The sequence below is a fragment of the Lissotriton vulgaris genome, chromosome 1_1 (assembly GCF_964263255.1).
Source record: "Lissotriton vulgaris chromosome 1_1, aLisVul1.2, whole genome shotgun sequence".
Lineage (NCBI taxonomy): Eukaryota > Metazoa > Chordata > Amphibia > Caudata > Salamandridae > Lissotriton > Lissotriton vulgaris.
The window spans coordinates 197,281,900-197,305,504 of record NC_141685.1 but is presented as its reverse complement, the minus strand read 5'-3'; the positions used below and the strand labels follow the sequence as shown (position 1 = coordinate 197,305,504).

General features: G+C 48.2%; 1 protein-coding gene across 1 annotated transcript in view; it reads left to right on the top strand.

Annotated features, from left to right (window-relative positions):
* The window catches only part of LOC147738167 (vomeronasal type-2 receptor 26-like), a 312,087-nt gene that overhangs the window by 251,646 nt on the left and 36,836 nt on the right, over window positions 1–23,605 (top strand). The window contains exon 2 of the mRNA XM_086952167.1: window positions 9,538–9,661. Within this exon, the coding sequence (XP_086808293.1) occupies window positions 9,538–9,661 (124 nt within the window). The remainder of the gene's footprint in view (window positions 1–9,537; window positions 9,662–23,605) is intronic.

Genomic DNA, 23,605 nt, shown 5'->3' with positions numbered 1-23,605 from the left:
CATGGAGGGAAGGAGCTTTATTCATTTCCTTCTTTATACTTAAGAATTCCGCTTTGCACTCACTGGACCAGTCAAAAACAGCATTTTTTACAGTCAACTTTCTTAAATTGTGGGTTTTGTCTGCAAAATTAAAAATACATTTACCATAGAACTCCACCATGCCCAAAAATGAGAGAAGTTCATCTTTGCAAGTTGGATCTTTCACTTTATCAATGGCCTCAATTAACTCCTTTTTAGGAAAGACTCCATTACCGGTGATACGGTGTCCTAAATAATTTACCTCTTGTACTCTGAATTTGCACTTAGACCTTTTCAAAGTCATGCCTGCACCATCCAAACGTTTCAAAACTAAAGACAGACGAGTATCATGTTCACAAATGTTGCTACCATAAATCAATAAATCATCTTGATAGCACTTTACGCCAACTAATCCCCTTAAAATTTTTGACATGATCCGTTGGAAGACAGAGGCCGCAGAAATTAGACCAAAAGGCATTCTTTTAAATTTGAACGTACCCATAGGTGTAATGAATGCAGTCAACTCTTGAGAGGATTCATCTAGTTCCACCTGATGGTAGGCGGAAGCTAAGTCAAGAGTAGTAAAATATTTTGCTCCTTGTAAAGTACAAATCATCTCATCTATGTTGGGAAGGGGAAACCTATCAACCACAACTTCTTTATTTAGTGATCTTAAATCAATGCAAAGACGAATCTCGCCAGTAGGTTTCTTTGCTATAACTACTAGAGCAAGCCATTCAGTTGCTTCAACTGGTACAATTATATTATTCTTAACAAGTTTGTCTAGTTCCTCCTGCACTTTCACTTGCTCCATGAGAGGAATCCTCCTAACTTTTGCTACAACAGTGAGGGCATTCTCTTTCAATTTAATATGATGCTTGTAACCCCGCAAACATCCCAAATCTTCTTTAAAAACATCAGGAAATTGTTTTGCTAAACTCAAAGACAATTTTTCATCACTCACATTACATACAGTATTAGATATCTCATGAATCTGAACTTGGGGAGATGCATTGTGATCAATTGTAACAACCAATTGACGCTGATGTAACCAACCTAACAATGCATCACCCTTTTTTGACACATAAACTTTTCCCACAATAATGTGAGATCCAAGCTCTATCTCTGCCATGAAATATCCTAACATGGAAATTGGCTTGTCACTATAACCTAACGGTAAAATATCACATTTAAACATTTTCACATTTTTAGAAAATAACTCATTAAACAGTTTTTCATCAATTATAGTTATCTTAGAGCAAGAATCAAATTTAAAGTTTACCATAGAATTTTCTACCTTAACCATGAAAGATGGATGGTCTGCTTTATCATCATGTACATCAAAACAAATTGATCTCACTTGAGGTTGAGACCATCTTCTCCTTGAGTTATCTCTGCTTTGTGCTTTTGTCCTGAAAAATTTAGCATAGTGACCTTTTTTATTACATAAATTACAGGTTACCTTTAAAGCAGGACAAATAGGAGAATTAGCCAAATGATTAGTTTGACCACATCTAAAACATGAAAATCTGTTATTTGTTGAACTTGTTGGCTTATTTTGTTTATCATCACAATTTACACTATCTGTTTTTTTTAATTGACAAACAGTCTCATCAACTTTTATTTCATCTTTCGCCTCAGAAGTACAAGGTTTCTCTTTTTCTTTTTTCAGTTCTCCAACACATCTTGTCATGTGTTCAACTTGCTTAGCTATTACTAATACTTCTTCAAGAGGAGGCTCATCTTTTAACCAAAGTTCTTTTCCAATTTCATCATGTGCACATCTTAACACAAATTGATCACGAATCCTTTCATCAAGGGTTTGGCCAAAGTTGCATGATGATGCAAGTTTTCTTAGAGAAGATACATAATCTTCTACCGACTCATCTTTCTTTTGCTCCCGACCTGTCTTCTTTCAAGAGAAGTCAAAGAACTCGTAGGGCTCCTTGTTTTTTAAAAGACTATGTCTGAACTTGTTCTTTCTTTTCCATGTTTCTCATGGTCACCCTGATGTTTAACTTTTAATTAGTTTGGTTTCAATGTAATTATTCAGTGTAATGAAATTTCACCTTTTTTCTTTTGTTGATCTAAATATAAGGAAGGGAGATGTGTGATGTTTTCTCCTCTTCCCCTTTAAGTCTCAAGAGTCTTCATCAATGTTCTTAGATTTTAGAATGAATGCTGTTAAGTATTCCAGTTTCATCAGTTGCTGTTGGCTGCTTTAGGATGAGGTTTTAATAAACCCACCTTTCATCTTCAAACGTTTTCCTCTTTTTATTATACCTTTTAACAACAATATAGAAAACATCACACGTGTTTCCCCTGCGCATCAGAGTCGGCTTTAGCCAAGGTAAAGGGGAGCCCCTTTCTGAGTAAAATGGCCACTCCCCGGGAACCCCGGGAGAAACCAGAGTGCCAGACCCGGTCAAACCCATAACGGGCTAGGAAGTTGCATTGTGAGCCCAGAAGGTGCATTTCCTGGAGAAACAGAATATCGGGCATGTGGCAGTGGGCAGCACGAAGTACAGCTGTGCGTTTAATTCGGTCAAGAAGACCATTTACATTCCAGGAGAGGATGTGGAGAAGTCTATTAAGGGTGTAGGACACTTAGAGAGGTGAGATGTGAATGGTGCAGAAGCATGCAGAAGACCGTGTTCGGTCTAAGGGGGTCCCCACCCAGACCCGGGGCCTAAAGACAAAGTTACAGGAAGTAGCAATGTGTATGTCGACTGTGGAAGAACGCACGGCTACCAATGAGAACGAAACGCAGTGGCCCGTAGGCGGCTGAAAATAACAAACTGTTGGGAGACAACGATCTCCCCCCTCACACCCCAACTCCCCCACCCTACACATTCAAAAAGGGAAGCATCTGTCACCCTAAATATTGCAAAGCCACCAGTACCCCACACGGAGGCAAACAGCTAAACTAAAACGGTTAGCAACAACAAATGCAGGACATGGCTGAGTCGGACCCCCCTACATGTATTCGGATGAAATACTAACAGCTAAAGGCAAAGAATGGAAATGTAAAAAAATGTAAATTGATACTTGTATAGCACACTACTCACCCGCAAGGGTCTCAAGGCGCTTGTATGAATACCGCTGTGGAACCCATCCTGGCTTTCCCTGTGAGGCGTCCACTCCTGGGCATCCCCCAAGGTGGGGGCCAGGCATCCTTAGCATTGTGGGGGCCGTTGTGGCAAGCTATTGCCCAGAGTTGCAGAGTGGGACTCCATGATTGGAATAGGCACCGAGGTGAGAATTATCAGGTCCGTGGAATTTTTTAGCCCAAGACCCGACAAGGCAGGTAATTGAACCCTGGTCCTGGGCTAGACCTCTGTATCAGGGTCTGGCGCTCTAACCATTGAGCCAACGACAATCATGTACATCAACCCAGGACTGCACTAAAGGCCAATACCCCACCAGACCAGACAACAGAGCCTGGGAGAAGCATGTTCGTGAGGCCAGGAGCAGTCACAATGATAGGAAGCCCGAAGGTGGAACCTCGGGCGTTACACGTGGTGTCAATCATGTCCCATCTTCCACACCAGATCCACTGATCACAGGGCTCCCAGACGGGTCTGAGTCTGACATCGCCCATTGCAGAGTTTCACTGGGCCCGGGGGACGCTGCCCAGGTCAATCAGGGAGGAAGCCAGGTTGGGGGAGGCGGATCCCCGCCTCTGGGTCTGGACCGGCGAGCGCTGGGTCTGTGCCTCCGGCGACCGGGAACCCCTCCCCGGCGGCCTCTTCCCCTCTGAGACCTGGTCCGGCGCAACTGGGGCCTCAGCGTAACCTGGCTCGGCTGCTTTGGGGCCCTCCAGGCAGGAGAAAGGGCCACCCCCGGCAGGAGTGGCCTCTCCTCTGTGAGCCAGGTCCACATGGCCTGGGGGGAGTCAAAGAATAGTCGGCGCTGTTTCCGCTGCGCTGTCCTCTATCCCCGAGATTAGCTTGGACCAAGTCAACTCCCTGATTGGGACTATTAAATCAGGCAGCCCAGTGGACCCTGTACCTGCCCGTGTCATGCACCTCATTGGGAGTGTCCTCAGTCCCTCCATTCAGACGGTGATCAATCGCTCCCTCTCCGAGGGACTGGTCCCCCGGGAGTGGAAAGAGGCCATGGTCAAGCCTATCAGGAAAAACACCTCCATCCCCTGGTCAGATATGACTAATCTGAGGCCAATCTCCCTCTTGCCGTTCATCAGCAAATTGATGGAGAAGCATGTGAATCACCACCTTTCCAGCTTCATTGAGCAGACCGGCAGTCTGGACCACTCTCAGTCGGGGTTCAGGCCTAGGTATAGCACCGAGACGGCTCTTCTTTCCGTCACGGATGCTATACGCTTGTCCCTGGACAGAGGGATGTCAGTGGTGTTGGTGCTGCTGGACTTGTCCGCAGCATTCGACACCATATCCCACGCCATCCTCCTTACCAGATTAAAGGAGATTGGTATTGATAGATCTGCCTTGGCGTGGTTCACCAGCTTTCTCTCCGAGCGTACCCAGAAGGTGAATATGGGTTCCTTCAGCTCCCCCTCGGCCAGCATCACCAGAGGAGTCCCGCAGGGCTCCTGTCTCAGCCCTACGTTGTTTAACGTATATGTCTCCTCTTTGGCTAACATTATGAGGTCTTTCGGGTTTATGCCCATCTCTTACGCCGACGACACGCAGCTGCTGTTCACTTTTAAAAACTTTACCCCGGAGATAAGACAAGCTTTCTCCAACGGCATGACTGCGATCGCCAGCTGGATGGCCAAGAACTTTCTCCAGTGTAATGTGGGAAAGTCTGAGGTCATGCTATTCGGAGAGGCAAAAATCCTGTGGACCCCTGACTGGTGGCCCTCCAGTCTGGGTCAGGCCCCTTCCCCGAAACAGGTGGTGAAAAACCTGGGGGTCCGTCTAGATCATGACCTCACCCTTGCCCATCATGCCAGCACCACGGCGGGATCCTGCTTCCACATCATTAGCCTCCTTCGGAAGGTGTTCCCCCTTCTACCAGACAATACAAGAAAGACCTTGGTCCAGGCCCTCGTTCTGAGCCGCCTGGACTATTGTAATGGCCTATTCTTAGCAGCCAATGAAGGAGTGCTTAATAAACTTCAGGCGGTTCAGAACACAGCGGCCCGCCTGGTGACCAATGCCCCCCCTAGAACTCCATCCTTGCCCCTCCTCAAGGCCCTCCACTGGCTTCCCATCCGGAAACGGGTGGAATTCAAGATTTGCTGTGTGGTGCACAAGAGTCTCCACAATCTCGGTCCACACTATCTGGCCGAGAAATTTGTATACCACCGCCCTTCCCGCAATCTTAGGTCCAGCAATCAGCTATTACTTCAGGTTCCTAGACATAACAAGACTAGACAGGGAGGTCGCGCCCTTTCCATTATGGGCCCGCGTCTGTGGAACAGTCTTCCCCTTTCCCTCAGAGAGTGCCCGAGTCATCTAGCTTTCAGGAAATGCCTAAAGACAACTCTATTCTAGTTGGAGTGCTGCCCGACCTGTTTCTTCACAGCACCGCGCGGAGATACACCTTCGGGTGTGATGCCGGCGCGTTACAAGCCCATAAATAAAATAAATAAAATAAAATAAAGATGAATGTCCGACCCTGGAATATCACTTTGAGCTGAGCCGGGAAGAGGAGCCAGTAGCGAAGGCCCATGGCCCTGAGTTTTTGTTTGACTTCATTGTAGAATCGGCGTTGTGACTGCACCCCCCTGGAGTAGTCCGGAAAGACCATAACTTTGGAGTTCTGGAAGTGCAGCCGCCCCAGCTCCCTGGCTTCCCCCAGTATAGCGTCTCTGTCCCGGAAGTTGAAGATTCTAAGGATGATGGGACGAGCAGGGGCACCAGGTGGAGGTTTGGGGGCAAGAGAGCGATGGGCCCACTCCACCACAAACCAGGGAGAAAGTTTCTCTTTGGGCATCCAGGAGCAGATCCAGGTCTCTATAAAGGTGGCAGTGCAATCCTTCTGGAAAACCCAGAAGGCGCAGGTTGTTTCAGCGTGCCCTATTTTCGGCATCTTCAGCCCTACGGTGCAACTATGAGTATTGCGTCGGAAGACGGGCCATCTGGGATTTGAGGATACCCATGTCGTCCTCCACCGTGGAGATACGGGACTCAGTCTCCGTGATGTGTGCAGTAGCCTTACGGAGGTCTTGGCAAATTAAGGCCACATCCACCCACACCTCTCCTATCTTACTTTCTACGGAGGCCTGCGACATGCTGATCGCCTGTAGGAGGGTCAAGAGGTCTTCCCCGGTGAGGCCCGACACGGCCGACGGACCGCCACCTGGGCCCGATCCGATGTAGTAAACTAGTAGTTTGGGTTGTGGGAGCGGGGGCTTCAGTAGAGCGAGACCTACCCATGGTCTCCAGGAAGGTCGACAGGCGTGAGCAAGGGGCGGACGAAGGGGGAGGGGCACAGCCGGTGTCCCTGCCACCCGATATAGTGGCCGGACCCTCTTCCCACACGCCCGGCCCGTCAGCACCACAGACACTCCAATCCCCAAGGCACGTTCAGTGTCCACCAATGGCAAATCCAGGCACTCAGGGGGAGATCCGGGGGGGAGAGAGAAGCAGGGGCATCATACGATGAGATGGCCGACTTATCCCCGCACTGGACTACAGTGTGCTGGTCCGCTGTGAAGACGGTGGAGAGGGATGGGCCGCCACCGTAGTTTGCCCGGGGCCGTCCACCAGACTCTCGGACCCCAGGGGAAGGGCACACCGCGTTCCAGGTGTCCGGGCCAAGGTAGGCTGTACACCATTCTGGCCTCAGGGATCACCAGACAACCAGAGTCCACTTTAGTCACCCCCCACTGAGATCCACCGGTCTGCACACTCCTGACCTGCACTTCCAAGATGGCGGAGGGCACGGACAACATCCACAGCCGAAGAGGGAAGGAAGTCCTCGGGTGCTGCTCCCCTCAAACGCTTGCGGGCCCACTGAAAACTGGCCGCCACCTGCACGATGGGCCTGAAACCCAGAGGGCGGCTCGCTCTTCCGGGTAACACCAATGATGAAGGGCTGGTAGGCCACCCCGCGGGAGAACACAGGCACAACTCAGGCAGCCCGGAACAGGCCCAGGGCAGGCGGCCTGGTGCAGACCCTCAGCCGCAACACACTCCGCCGGAGGCCCCACACTGCAGTCTCACCGCGACCGAGCAGATCCACTCATTCAGTCGGTGCCCAGCACACCTGTGCCCGGCACACTGGCTTTATGCTGCTCCCCGTAGTTTCCCCAGTGGGTCACCCAGAGCGCCGCCACCGTCTGCCCCATAGTCCGCAGTGGCACAGCCGGGGTCGTGTCCGCACCGCCCCCAGCCCCGTAGCCGGCCCGACAGCCTCCCACGGCCGCCTCGACTCCAGGGGGCCGGCGCACCACTCACCAACTTCGGGCGCCTCCGCTGTTCTCAGGACTGTAGGTCCTCGGCTCCACCGGTTTGATCCGAGCACCACCGCAACCCCGGCTTCAGGGTGGGAAGGGCGACCGACTGGGTCTTCCGCCACCGCCAACTAGACTCACAGGCAGCGGGAAGGAGAGCACCGGATCTCGAGGGCTGGCATCTCAGGGCCCGGGGCATGACATTGTGGGGGCCGCCACAGGCAGAAAGTGGGTCTGCGGAGACAGCAGAGACCCAGAGCGGCTCCCCAAAGACACTGGGGGACAGCAGGCAGCACAGGGATCCACAGCAGGTAGGTGGGGGAGTTAGATGCAGGCTGGTAGCGGCGGATGAGAGGCGGATGATGGAGAGGGTCCGGAGTACTCTCAGAGTACGACCGCCATCTTGACGCCTCAAGTCACGCCCCTCCCCATGCTATGCATAGTGTGAAAGGGGTGGGCAGCAGGGGCATAACACAGGAGGGCCCTGAGCTGCAGGGAGCCCCTTCAGCACAGTACTCATGCCTAAACGCCCAGATTAAATAGAGTGGGGGCTCCTCTGTGTATATTGCAGGGGGGCCCCCTCAAAAACTTTTCTTACGCCACTGGTGGGCAGTGGGTGTTGCGGTGGGCGTTCCACAGCAAGACCCATTGTTTTTGAAGATGCCTCCTATGTACAAAGGTGTCTTGTGCACAACACATGGCAATTTTGTGACTTTCATCTGTGCTGCATTAAGCAGCACACTTGAAAGTCACAAACTGGCATTTCAGGATTGTTTAAGTGCAGGAAGGGTCACCTTCCTACACATAAACAATCCTCCCCTGCACGCAGACACCCTTGCACTATGGTGCAAGAGTACCTGCATTGTATAGCACCAATGCAGGGGGGAAATGCAAGATTGCGCCATATCGTTGTAAATATGGTGCAGCCTTGCGTTTCAAAAGTGACGGAGAGAGGAGTTAAGCCAGGAAGGTTAACAGCTCTCTCTGCCACTTCCTTGTACATATCCCCCTCTGTGTCATACCCCTTGCTCTGTTATCACAAATATCCTTTCTCACTTTGTCCTCATATCCCTTTGTAGTAGTGGAACTCAGCAAGGCCTACCAGTGCTAGGGGTTCGCCCTTCTCTGCACAAGTCCTCAGACCAATAGGATAGAAGTTGGCACAGAAACTGGAATAGAAAATACAAGATTTATTAAACCTCATGAGGTGGAACCACATTCACACAACACCATTCGGTAGTGTATGAAGTAGCACACTGAATGGAAGGAGCTTGGTCCTTGTATACCCCCACAGGGGCTCAAAAGAAGGCGGTACAAGTACAAGAAGAAGGTTTTAGGTACATATAAGGTCATACAGAAAATGCACAGTCAACAAGTGGGAGGAGCTAACAGTGGCTAATTCTGGTGAACACATCCTGACAGTTACAGACTAACAGCAGCTGCATGGACAGCTGCATGCTCAATTGAGCATGTGTGAAGCAGAAAATACTAAATATAACATGTCTCTAGGCAGATTCCAAGAACAGACAACAGCAAGGTAGGACAGAGCACATGGCACGTGGTAGCACATGGCAAACAAGATGGCTGCCAAAAATACAAAATGGGTTCCACAAAACAGATAAGATAACCTCTAAATACAGGATGGCTTCTGCTAATGCTAACCCAATCGCTGCCAAACTACAACACCTTGCTCTATTATTACATATTCTATGTATCTTTGTCCTCATAACCCTTTCTCTGTGTAATCACATATATCCTTGGCTTCTTACTCCTAATCACTTACTGTGTTATCACATATATCCTTTGTCTCTTCCTCCTAATCCCTCATGGTGTTTTCACATACGTCCTTTGTCTTTTGCTCCCCAGACAACACTATTATTACATATTATATTTATCTCTCCTTAACCCCTTCGATGCTGGTGACGGAACCATTCCGTCATCAGTCACGGTTGAGCTGTGCTGATGACGGAATGGTTCCGTCATGACCACACCCAGTTAAGGGATGTCCATCACCGGGGAGGAATCAAGGCAGCAGGCAAGGTGTTAAATAACTCAGTCTGTGTTGTCATATGTCCTTTGACTCTTACTTCTCTGATGCCTTATGTTATTGCATTCACCCAGTGTGTCCTACTCCTCAGATCCCTCGCTCTGTGTGCACTGAGAGCTGTCCTGCCGGATACAGAAAGGTTCCTTGGAAGGCGGGTCCAATCTGCTGCTATGACTGTTCCCACTGCCCAGAGGGAGAAATCACCAACTCAACTGGTAGGTAATCAACCAACATATGTGTTATTAATTGCTTGTTACCATTCCTCTTCCCTAGCTGTGTCTTCCCTACTGCTCAGCCAGGTAGAGCGCTGGAATGTGTGATGATGTCACGGAATGCTGAGCAGCAGGGAGGCTGCTCCTGGTGGGGTTATAGAATCTACCTATCTTCTTCTACTAAACTTACCCTGGAACTAAGCCTAAATAAACCTTTCCTGTTTTATACACCTGGTCAATGGATCTTCTATTAACCACATTTGGGGCGACGATTGGAAGAGAACCTACGCGTTGAGGAAGGAAGGCTGTGAATACCCTACTGAAGATACTAGAATTAAGGAGCTTGCTAAAGAGATTGGAACATAAGAACTGAAACTTTAAGGAAAAGGAAATGCAACTGAGAAGCAACGCCCTGGTCAGCCCCACCAGTGTCCCTCATCACCTGGACAGCCTGCAGCCTAGGCCATTTGCACTTCTACCACCGGTCTTTGCCTTTGAACCGCATTGAAAGTGCAAAAACTCAGTTGTGTGGGCAGTTTGGATTGAGTAGTCCTCATTCAGTGGCAACGTTTTTGTGGTGCAGGTGGATTAAGCGAGATTTGTGCAGGGATGGTGATTCACTCTTGTCCACAAGTGATGTCTCTGAACCTGCAGATCGATACCCAAATGCTGTCTATGGAGGACTTTTTAGGTGAGCCATTCTCGTATTAACACGTATCAATACTTCCCTTTAACGTGTGCCGGTTCAACCCCTTTGCGACATTTAAAATATGGCACAAGCTGTCCACAGTGCGCATACACTGAGCTTGTACTGTATTACCTGTGTCCAGCTGTCCTGCCATGCCTCCATGGGATCTTCTGTGACGTGTGCTCCCTCTCGAGGCTCATGGTTGTGGTGGACATTTTGGAGCACAGAGCCGTTCGGTGTGGCGTCACCGGTACGTGCCGCCATCTTGCGATAGGTAGCGTACTCCGGGGTTCTTTGCAGTTGCCAGCCTTAACACATCTTGCCAATAGCGCTTCTCTCTCAATAAAGTTCGACAAGATCTTGCACTGGACCCAGAACTTCCTAATCTCCTGTTCTGCAGCAATTTGTGTCTTTGTGCAGAATAACAACAGTCAGGTTTAATTCACGGAACTACGGCAACCTGGTGTGGCGTCATTCCGTTGAAGTACACACTATCTTTGATTGTTCTTCACAAGCTTTGTGGTTAACCAAGAGGAAGTCACTGTGCCACACTGCGTTGGATGCCAACAGCCACATGGAGCTTTGGGTGGGAATGTTGGGTGAGATATCGCTCGCCGGAGTTTAAGACTATCATTCTGCTATTCATTGTAATCCTTGACCTGTCGTGTAATGGTGTGTACATTTCTCTTTGAGTGGTTGTAGAGGTTTTTTTTTTCTACCATGGGTTGGTTCAGTTTTATTCTGCGCCTGTCTAGTATGCTCGTTTTTGTGTGCTTGTGTACAGTCTTGTTTTTTCCTTCTAGGGCGTAGATGTTCTGTTTTATAGGGAGGTGTGTACCCTGTTACGCTGAGGTTGTGGGGAGGTGAGTGTCCAAGTTCTGTTTTCAATGGTTTTGTGTACCCTATCACGGTGAGGTTGTGGGGTAGGGAGTGCCCCAGTTTTGTTCCTAGGGTGGTGGGTAACCTTTTGCAGGTGAGGTTGTGGGGTGGTGAGTGCCGTACCCCAGTACTGTTTTACAGGGTGGTGTGTACCTTGTTACTGTGAGGTTGTGGGGTGGTGAGTGCCCCAATCCAGTTTTCCAGGGTGGTGTGTACCTTACTACAGTGAGGTTGTAGGATGGTGAGTGCCCCAGGTCAGTTTTCTAGGGTGGTGTGTACCCTACTACGGTGTGGTTGTGGGAGCTGAGTGCCCCAGTTCAGTTTTCTAGAGTGGTATGTACCGTACTACGGTGAGGTTGTGGGAGCTTAGTGCCCCAGTTCATTTTTTTTTAGGGTGGTGTGTACCCTACTAGGGTGAGGATGTGGGAGCTTAGTGCCCCAGTTTAGTTTTCTAGGGTGGTGTGTATCCTACTACGGTGAGGTTATGGGAGCTGAGTGTCCCAGTTCTGTTTTCAAGGGTGTTGTGTACCCTATTATGGGTTGTGGGGTGGTTAGTGCCCTAGTTTTGTAATTTACCATACGCCGTTCAATTATGTACATCTCTATTGAAGAAGAGATACCAAATCATATTAGATAATCAAACTGTAAATCACTTTAATACCCTGTGATGGCAATTACTTGGTGAACCCAACAAAGCCTTAATATTACAGATACGTTATTCCTAGAGACCATCTTAATAAATCGCGAGGGATCATTGAGGCCGCACTAAGTATAATTTAGAGCCCATGGCGGCATATCTAATTTTCCAAAAGTATAGACCACAGGACAAATAATGGAACCAACTTAGTTTATAAATTCTCCATATTCCTAGCTATAGGGCCTTGTACCAGAGGTAGCTATGATCACCTGACCACTCACTCTCCCAGGGCAGTTCAATAAATAGAATTTGCATCAAAATAAGTAAAGTCACTGCATCTAACTGTAACAAATAAGGGGAATCCTATGCCTGACCCGATGAGAACGTTTCACTCTGTGTCTCGGTTGTCATGGCAATCAGCGTAGGCTTTTTTCAGTTGCCATCGCTGTCACGTGATGCGGAAGTGGTTACTACCCTTTCGAATGCGCGCGAGTCTTCACAATTCCGATAGACGAGCGAAGCTACAGAATTCCGGGGACGAGGAGTCTTGACTCGATCCTCCAGGTAAGAATGGGCAATAATTTCTAAAATATCCACGAATAGGCTTTGTACCCGACCGAACCTAATCGCAATCCGTTCCTTTTATTTACAGTGACCGAGTGAGAAGCTAACTAGGACCCTTGCCTAGATCGGTACGCTACCGTACAGGTAACAGCAGGGACACATAACGTTTCTCCTCTAACTTGCATAACAATTTACCTGGATTCGTGCAGTGTGAGTTTTAGCTAAGCGCCAGTTACATTAATTTTCCCCCCCAGAATCTTACTGATCAGAAGACATTCTGCCCAAACAACAGGTAAATTCAGCAAGTTGACATCCAGTTTTACCGCCATGTCAGCCCTGTACATGGCACTATTTACAATTTAAATTATACCTTTACCTATAATTTTAGGAATGAGATTCTTTACCAAGTGATAAGATTGCCCAATGTGAAATACAACCAATCCCAGATCGGCTCGGGACTCTTAAATAAGGTAAGTCCTAATCCATATCGGCACTTTAGCCCACGTAACTGCTATCATTGCCTAGACCCCTGAGGCAGATAATTGTGATATCTTGGCCATTGCAATTGAGTCACTTTTGATATAATAATTCAACAATCCCTCTATCTAAGTCCCCACTGACCTAAGAATTAAAGCTTTATATCCAAGACTGCCCTGAACTCCTTCAGATAGATCGATGTTATCTAATTCGGTTATTCTAAACAGCACCAACTTGTCAATTCCAATAGATAGTAATTAGCCAGTTGCTCTGCACTCCGGTCTCAATTGTACTGCAGTTTGTGACACACTAATGTATGATGCTAATGTTGTATCCCTGTGTGTATATATATAGCCTTCATTAAGTGAAATTTTAATAACCTCTTGTAAATACCTTCCACATAGGAATTGCCCACCCCCTTCTCCTTGTCCTGAAGAAGACCCGCCATGTAAGGGGTAGCATCCCTACAACGAGGGTCGAAACGTTGACCGCCAACCAGAACACTTAATCAGAGTGTGATTTTGTACACCTGTCTAATTAGCTGTTACTATAATGTCAACTTACTTTCAGATTAATTCCTGCGAGGCTCCACTGAGAAGCCACTTTTCAATTGTTTAAATCAATATACAATTGATTTGTCACTTCACCTACCTACACCTATCCTGAACACTGCACAACCCCCTTCTCCTCCCTCCTCCCTGCACAGTGGGCACTGTAAAAATGCTAATTTTATGTGTATATTAACCAAAAAATCAAAAAATACAGTGAAATACATATTGACACTATGTGAATAAACAATAGTGTACTATCAATACAATTGTCAATGATTGTTTGTGATTATATGTTCAGTTATTCCCAATTTGGTCAGGGACCACCTCTTTCATAATACAAGAAGGAATCTGTGCTGCAAAACAAAGATCAGATGGCTATGTTTTTATATTCTGTAGCACACGGGCAGCAAAATGACTGTCTTTATAGGGAGATGGAACTCCAAGGCGATATATGATATAATGTTAGCATATGACAGGTGTGAAAAATTGGGTTGATGGCAGGCTGGGGTGTGAGCCCTGGTCAAGCAACAGCCACAATTCCTTGCAGGGTGAACCATAAAATGAACCTGTGATTGAGGATACTATGTCATAAAAAGCAGTCAGGCTTAACTTAGAAGCAATGTATAAAGTATGTATTCAGTACACAAAGAGTAAAAAACTGAAAACACAATACAAGAAAATTCCCACACTAATTAAAAAAGATATAGTAAATTGTAATACATTATTTGACTCTAATACAACAAAAATCCAAACAGAAGTACCAGAGTTATGATTTTCAAATGTATTAGTAAAAACTAGTTCCTAAACAATCAAGGCGCCATACGCAGACATCCAGTCTTGAGAGACCAGGTCAATGTAAATAAATATGGCTGACTGCGATGGATCGTGGTTCGGATACAAGAAGTGGATTGGGCCCAATCAACGCTTACCTTCGTACTTAGAAGAAATTTTGAGAAAAATGTTCTGAGAAGGTATAGTCCAGCAGGACAAGGCCACAGGAGGTGGCTGAGGAGGGAGCATCATCTTTGACAGTCAGCGGTGCAACCTTTGCCACCGGCCCAGGTGCTAACTTTAGGGGGCGCTGTGTTTGCAAGTTTATTTGGGTTTTAAAAGCACCTGCTGCTGTATTTCTTGCCTCCTGCAATTTCCAGGCTACAATAAAAATATGAAGATAACTATGGTTTTCAGTTTTCAATTCTGGGTTTGTGCTTCTCCAGACCAAGCACTCTCACTGTACTGCCTCCAACATGTCACTAGTACACCTTGTGGTCCTCTTACATATCAGACCCTCCAGGATTTCGCGATTTTGCGGTTCGCCGCCAAATCTTGCACTTTTGTAAAACTGCTGCGATTTTTACAAAAGTGCCTGTGAAATCGGCACTTTTGTAGAAATCGCATCATTTTTACAAAAGCCGCTATATCCTGCGGGGTCTGATTATACACTGGACCGATTAACGAGGTGGGGTGCAAATGTAAATTGGGATAAAATCAGATGCCTTAAGTGTAGATACCAATCTACTGCTATCTTACACATGCTGTATACCTGCCCAGCTTTAAATATATATTGGGTGGAAACCGCACGGATTGCCTCAGCAGGGTTAGGATAAGAGCTAACAGTTTCTCCTGGGAAGAAACCTCCCTTCCTTGCTTTAATGAGGCCGGTGCCAAGAAACGGCTGTCACTCCCGGGCCTGTTGCACATTCTTGGAGTGGCCATGTCCATGTCCTGGTGTCTGTGCTTCCGTCGAACCCTCCTTTTCTTGAGTGTTTACCTGTCATGTCTAAGCACTTGTGTGCGGAGGCGCCAAGCGTGCGCTGGGTGTGGCGCCGCTCGTGGGACCCCTCGCGACGCATGAGAAGCACGTGCTGGTCCGATGAATGAAGGAGAGGCAGGCGCTGGAACGTCCTGCGCGCGGCCATTCACTGGTTCTTTCTGCGTGCACAGCCATTCACTGGTGCGGCCTGCGCGCGGCCATTCACTGGTTCTTTGTTGAGCCAAACCTACCACCGGGATCGACCAACAGTAATGAAGAGCTCGGTCAGAGCATGGGGAGGCCCTTGCACTGCTGCACGTAAGGTCCCGCTCATACCAGATATAAGTATGAACAGACAGCCCATGAACTACGAATCAATTATTGAAAACGTCATGAAAGCGGTAAAGGCCCTAATTATTAGTGGCCTGTTAAATTCCAGCAATGTGTGGTCATTTCTGCTTTTGCAGCAGGCACTGCACCTTTCACAATTTTCTCCAGTTACATTTTGGCAGGTCAAACCTTGCAAACTTTAGCAGGTGGTGGAGGGTATCATCAGTAAAGCCTGGGACATGAGGATTTTGGTGTAGCAAGCACCAAAACCTAATTGTTATGCCCCATTTTGAAGGCAAAAAGTATACCAGGTAATAATTATCGCACACGATTAAGCCTAGACAACTTGGGGGCATATGTATGAAGCCCATTTTCAATCAATCAATCAATCAATCAATCAATCAATCAATCAATCATATCATTTAGAAAGCGCACTACTTACCCATGAGGGTCTCAAGGCGCTGGGGGTTGAGGGGTGCTGCTACTGCTCGAAGAGCCAGGTCTTGAGGAGTCTTCTGAAGGGCAGTAGGTCTTGGGTCTGCCGTAGGTGGGTGGGGAGGGTGTTCCAGGTTTTGGCAGCGAGGTGGGAGAACTATCTGCCGTCGGAGGTCACTCTTCGGATGCGGGGGACTATGGTGAGGGCAAGGTCGGCGGAGTAGAGCTGGCGGGTGGGGGTGAAGAAGCTGAGTCGTCTGTTGAGGTATGTTGGTCTGGTGTTGTGGAGTGCCTTGGGTGCATGGGTGAGGAGCTTGAAGGTTATACTCTTGTTGAAGGGGAGCCAGTGCAAGTCTCTCAGGTGGGGTGTGATGTGGCTTCAGCAAGGTATGTCGAGGATCAGGCGTGCCGAGGCATTCTGGATGTTTTGAAGCCATCTCAGGAGTTTGGCCGTAGCTCCTGCGTAGAGGGTGTTTCCGTAGTACAACCTGCTGCTGATGAGTGCCTGGTTGACCGTTCTTCTCGTTTCGGTGGGGATCCACTTGTAGATCCTGCGGAGCATGCGGAGGGTGTTGAAACAGGAGGAAGAGACGGCGTTGAGCTGCTTAGTCATGGAGAGGGTGGAGTTAAGGATGACCTCCAGGCTGCGTGGTTGGTCGGTGGGTGTTGGAGCTGTTCCCAGTGCGGTCAGCCACCAGGAGTCGTCCAAGGCCGACGGGGTGGATCCAAGGATCAGCACTTCCGTCTTGTCCAAGTTCAGCTTCAGTCGGCTGTTGCTCATCCATTCGGTGACGGCCTTCATTCCTTCGTGTAGGTTGGTTTTGGCGGTCCTTTGCGAGGGAGAGGGTCAGCTGGGTGCCATCGACGTAGGAGATGATGTTGAGGTCGTGCAGTCAGGTGACGTGGGTGACTGGTGCCATGTAGATGTTAAACAGCGTAGGGCTGAGGGATGAGCCCTGGGTTATGCCGCAGATGATCTTGGGGGCTTCGGAGCAGAAGGGGGGAAGGCGGACGTTCTGCGGTTGGTGCTGGTGGTGGTCGTGGGGGCAGAAGTCTCAGTGTTTGTTGGGGCGGTCGTGGCGTTGAAGCTGTTGTGGATGTCAGCGATCTTGCGGGCAGTCTTTTCTTTTCGAGGGAAACAAAGTGTCTACATTGTAAATAAACCAAATATACATAGCTTTGTGTTGTTAAATAACAAAAAAACAAAGATATCTGTGTTTGTTGTAGGAAAAATGGCCAAATAAAATGCCGCAAAATTGCTGCTAAACTTCCATATTTGTGCCGCTAAATTTCCATTTTTGTGCCACTAAATTTGCTAATCCATGCCGCTATATCCTGGGGGGTCTGACTTATGTAACATTTCCTGCATGCTGATTCACACAGGTATGATTGATTGTATGAGTAGCAATACATAACTAATCAAATGTTTTTGACAGAGAATGGTTATAGAGCCTTGAGAGGCACCGTTAAAAGGTGGTGGTGAGGGAATCTGTGGTCGAGGTGGTCACCATCTGCACCATGGGTGGTGGGCATGACAAGAAACATTGTCGCACCGGGCACCACTAGCCCTAAAGGCTGCTCTGGTCTTTGGGTAGCCTTGGGTTGAAGACACTGTCAAGATTTCTACATTTGGGCTTAGTCTCTGAAATGGGAGTCAAAAAGTTCCAGCAGGAAGTGGTAGAGGGCTGTAGCTGAAGACACTTCCACAAGGCTAGATATCCTTTTGGCAAAGGACCACTGAAGAGGATTTGCTGCTGCGGAAAATAACATAGCGGTAGAATCCCCAAAGTCAATCCGCCAAAAAATGCACCTCTGTCAGATAGGAGAGCAGCTTGGTCCCAGTCTACTCCAGGTGCTCTGAGCAGTTTTTAGCCAAACATTTTCTAAGTCCCCACTTTTGAAATGTGGCTATTTGGTCACTTTTAGCACCACTTCCAAGGATTCAGGGCTGGTGGAGCACCACTTGGAGGCTAAGGACTCACTCAGGCTGGTTTCAGGTGTGGGTCCTAGGTGAAGGGAGCCTACTATGTCCTGAACCTCAGAGCAGGAGCCCAGAAAGCTAGTCCTTTGGAATCATCCTGGTGGCACTGGGTTCAAGTTGCAAGTGCAGTCCTTCTTCGCCAGGCAAGAGGGCAGCAGTGCAGAAAGTCAGAAATTCAGCAAGGCAGCAGCAGAGCGGTCATCCAGCAGAATGCAGATCCTTTCCATAGCCCAGCAGTCCTTCTGCCTGGGAGAGTATCCACAATCCAGACATGTTCTGAACACTTGGTGTCTCAGGCCTTATTTTTATACCCTGATGTCCTCCTTCTTAAAGGTGGGTGAAGCTTGTAGACAATGGCTTTGAAGTGCATGAAATTACCTGACTCCCTTGCCCTGGCACCAAGCTGGCGGTAGTGATAATATGGAGGTGACAGGTCCTTTGTGTGAAGGCGGAGCACTCACTATTCAGTTGTAAGTGGGGCAGTGCATAGCTCTGCCAGCCCCGCTATTCTGCCAGCAGATGGCCCATTCAGGCCATTTAATCCCTCTATTGCAAAGGTCTTCAAACTTTTGGGTGCCGAGACCCCCCCTGCCAACATTTTTAAACGTAAGGACCCCCTCCTGACAAACTATTTCTAGAACTTGGTACTCCTCATCGATAACCATACAGGCCCCCAGTTCCCACAGAAAATCATTTTTACAGTGGGGAAATATTATTTAACAGTGAATAGCATGTCAAAGGGTTGTGGGTGACAAATCAACAGTAAAAAGTATTCCACCAGACCATAAAACAGGCCAGCAAGCAACCACAAAAAGCCCACACACTGACCTGCATGGCCACCCCTTTGGGCACTGCCAGACTGTCCTGTAGGCAGGGCTACTGGAATTATAAGGCAAGGGAGGACCAAATTATGTGGCAGTTTTAAACTTGTACAGGGCGAGCTGTGTAAGTGTTTTGCAAGGAATGGGAAACTGCTTGCTGCAGACAATATGTGTGGTCCTAGCACAGAAATTAACAGTAAAAACAGTTCACCAGACCATACAACAGGCGACTAAGCAGCAAAAAAATAAAAACGTCCACACACCGACCTGATTGGCCATCCCTTTGGGCACTGCCAGCCTGCCCTAAAGGCAGGGCTAATGGAATTATGAGACAGGGGAGGGCCAAATTATGCAGGAGGGTTGATTGAGTTGTGTGGTAAGAAAATGTAAATAACGCTATGTGATGCAGCATATTTTGGGATAGTATTGCTTCATTATTTTGACATTTTTTAAAAAGGGTAACACTAAGCATAGATTTCACCTCATCAGTACCAGTTTATAACCAAAGTACAGCAATAAACAACAGAAAGATTTCTAGTCAGCCTTTGTGAAGGGCTTTCCACTCTACAGTGTTGCCACATTAGAAGCTCACCTGGCCCTGGCCGGGAGCAGCACGGGTCCCTTAACACTCTGGCAGTCTTGTGCAGAGTTAAGCGGTTCACGCACACATCATTCCTCCCACCCGTCCCCTTTATCCCTCTCTCCCTTTGCAGGCCATTTTCTCTCACCCCTTTTTATACCTTCTTAACTCTCCCCATTCAACCTCTCACTGCACCTTTAATCATCTCTTGCTGTTCTGTTTTTCAATCCCCTCTTCTCTAACAGTCTCTCCTATTTATCTCATGGCCTCCCTGACCCTGTCTCCTCTCTCAACCCTTATCACATCTCATTACAGCGAGGGCACAGCAGAGCACTTTCAAAGACAGCATTGGGGAAAGGCTTGTGTGAAAATAAAGAAGTGTTTTGTATTCCAGTTCCAGGCAGAAGTTCAACTGGGAATGCGCGACCCCCTATCTATGACACCACGGCCCCCCTCGGGGTCGCGCCCCACAGATTGAAGACCCCTGCTCTATTGTGTGACTGTCTGGGAGGAATTCAAAGTCAGTTACAGCCATTCATGTGATCCAAGACAGCCTGCAGGCACAAATGACAAAAAACTTTCTAAAAGTGCCAATTGTAATAAAAAAACAACTTTACCATTATATAAAAATTTTCATTACAATTTCACCAAACATGATATAGCTACCCTTTTCCAATTGGAAATTGCAGATAACTAAATTTAGTAAGGAATCTTAAATGTTATCCTATGTTAGAGGGTAGTCCTCACAATAGTGAAAAACAAATTTAGAAGTTTTTCACTACAAGTAAAACTTAACAGTACATGTCCAACTTTTTAAGAAAATAGCACCTTGTCTTATGGACCACCTATGGCCTACCTATGAGCCAAAAATGTATTCCGCTCGCGAAATTTGTGGATTTTCCGCGAATCTCGCGAAATTGCAGAAAAATCCGTGAATCCACGAGCTGGACAAATTATTTCCAGGAAGCACTGACAGGGTTACAGCAGGTGCACAAGTTGAAGGTAATTTCTTTGTAACCATTTACAAAATGGTTACAAAGAAATTAACTACAACTTGGGCACCTGCTGTAACCCTGTAATTGCTTCCTGAGTGGTGCCTTTAGAGTTTGTTGCCTACTTGCAACTATTCTCTGACCCTGCTCTGTCAGAGAATAGTTACAAGTATGGCACAATACTCCTGTCACAAAAATTAAACCGCAACAGGAAGCACTTACAAATAAGGAAGCAGGTGCCAGACTTGAAGCTCAAATTCAGTAACACATTAACCAGCCCCAAATGAATTTGTCTCGGTTGAGGCTGGCTGGGAAGGTGTGCTTTCTCCCCATAATCTACAGTGGTGAACTAGAGGGTGCTGTGATGAACAAGAAGGTGCAGTGTTGAAGCAGAGGGTGGCAGTGTGGTGAACCAGAGTTTGGCAGTGATGAACCAGAGGGTGGCAGTGGTGAACCAGAGGGTGGCAGTGGTGAACCAGAGGGTGGCAGTGATGAACCAGAGGGTGGCAATGATGAACCAGAGGGTGGCAATGATAAACCAGAGGGTGGCAGTGGTGAACCAGCGGGTGGCAGTGATGGACCAGAGGGTGGCAGTGGTGAACTAGAGGGTGCTGTGATGAACAAGAGGGTGGCAGTGATGAACCAGAGGTTGACAGTGATGAACCAGAGGGTGGCAGTGGTGAACCAGAGGGTGGCAGTGGTGAACCAGAGGGTGACAGTGGTGAACCAGAGGGTGCTGTGATAAACCAGAGGGTGGCAGTGATGAACCAGAGGGTGACAGTGATGAACCAGAGGGTGGCAGTAGTGACCCAGAGGATGGCAGTGATGAACCAGAGGGTAGCAGTGATGAACCAGAGGGTAGCAGTGATGAACCAGAGGGTGGCCGTGGAGAACAAGGGGGTGACAGTGGTGAACCAGAGGGTGGCAGTGGTGAACCAGAGGATGGCAGTGATGAACCAGAAGGTGGCAGTGATGAACCAGAGGGTGGCAGTGGTGAACCAGAGGGTGGCAGTGATGAACCAGAGGGTGAAAGTGGTGAACCAGATGGTGCTGTGATGAACCCGAGGGTGGCAGTGATGAACCAGAGGGTGGCAGTGGTGAACCAGAGGGTGACAGTGGTGAACCAGAGGGTGGCAGTGGTGAACCAGAGGGTGCAGTTATGAACCAGACGGTGGCAGTGATGCACCAGAGGGTGGCAGTGGTGAACCAGAGGGTGGCAGTGATGAACCAGAGGGTGGCAGTGATGAGCCAGAGGGTTGCAGTGGTGAACCAGAGAGTGCTGTGATGAACCAGAGGGTGGCAGTGATGAACCTGAGGGTGGCAGTGGTGAACCAGAGGGTGACAGTGGTGAACCAGAGGGTGGCAGTGGTGAAACAGAGGGTGGCAGTGGTGAGCCAGAGGGTGGCTGTGATGAACCAGAGGATGGCTGTGATGAACCAGAGGTTGGCAGTGATGAACCAGAGGGTGGCAGTGATGAACCAGAGGGTGGCAGTGGTAAACCAGAGGATGGCAGTGGTGAAACAGAGGGTGAACTGCCTGGGAGCCCTGTGGGTGTGAGCCCCCGCTCTGCTGAGCTGCCCAGGGGTTGTGAGCCCCCACGCTACTGAACTGCCCCGGGGCCAAGCGGGTGTAAGCCCCCATGCTGCTGAACTGCCCCGGAGCCCTCTCAGTGTGAAAATCATTTGTGCTCAATTGCCTGGGAGCCCTCTGGGTGTGAGCACACATTGTGTTAAGTGCCCCCCTTCCCCAGTACATATATACCCGTATATATACCCGTACCGCACAGCACCATTATGCTCTTGCACCATGAAGTCTGGTGCCTGGATGCTCCTGATCTGTGTAGGTGGTACCACCGTCTGGTGTAGTCAAAATATAAAGTCATAACTTGCTACACAGCACCAATAAACAAGTGTCACACCGGGCACCGGTATACGCATGTACCAGGCGTGCAGCACCAGCAAATGCCTGTACGGGGCAGTTTAGTACGAGATGGGACATTGTCCAGCAGCAGCAGCTGCATGTGCCTGAACCCACTAAGCAGGATCAGAATGGTTTTGTACCGACACGTGCAGAAGAGCTATCTTGGACATCTGAAGGATTCTGGGGTCCTGTGCCAAACATATTTTTGCATCCATGAGTTTCCTGAGCGCCATCCCCGTGTATCTCCTGTGACCAGGAGGCTGCTTTCTCCTCATCTGCTGCTCTGCTCGGTCTCTGACCCTTTATAAACAAGATGCATGTGAACTTGCATAGAAGCCCCGCCCATTTGGCCCCGTCCACCACACACTAGCGGTATGAAACGTCTTTCCGCCCGTCCCCACTATAATGGCCAGCTCACTCAAGGGACCTCGGCGCCTTTTGGCGCGCTTGCAAAGTTACAGGCACACGTGGTCACATATTTGTGCAACTGGCAAAAAAATCTGCGAGTTCGCAGGAAAATTTGCGGATTATTTTTGCCATTTCGCGCAAAATCACAGACTGCGAATTCGCAAATTTTACCCATACTTATATGTAATAAAAGGGGTATTTAAGGCTTGGCAAGGAGGTTGTAAAGCCAAGTCGATGTGGCAATTTAAAACTGCATTCAGGCTGAAGAGGCAGGCCTGGGACATGTTTAAGGTGCTACTTAAGTGGGTGGCATAATAAGTGCTGCAGGCCCACTGGGATCAAGTTTCTGACAGGTCCTGGGTATATGGTATACCAGTTTGCAAGGGACTAATACTAAGTAAGTCAAGTATGCCATTTAGATGTAAGCCAATGTAACCATCTTTTAGGGTGAGTAAGCACAAGCACTCTAGCACGGTTTAGCAGTAGAAGGAGTCCTAAGGCCATCAATAATACGTTCAGCAAAATAGAGGAGAGGGAAAAGGTTGGGTGAAGATCACCTTAACGCTGACGGGTCTAACAGCAAATACTACTTTTTCCTTATAAAATAATGTCACACTGTTACCCTAAATGCTTCGAATCTTGGAACCTAATGTGTATGTTGGAAAAAGGAAATTCCGTAAAAACTGCAAAGGAGTACTCTTTCCCTCAACATAATGCACTACATACCTGATTTAAATGCAGGTGTGTCTTTGGAGTAGTGACAGCGGATTATTATTCCACCTTCGCTGTGGTTAGAGCCCTCCAATGACCCAACAGAGTAAGGGCCATCTGAGGTTGACATGTATGTCCTTCCACATAAAGTAGGTGGGCAGACATACTGGTCAGTTTTTCACTGTCCCTCACCGGTAGGAAAACCTTGGCGGCATGGGCA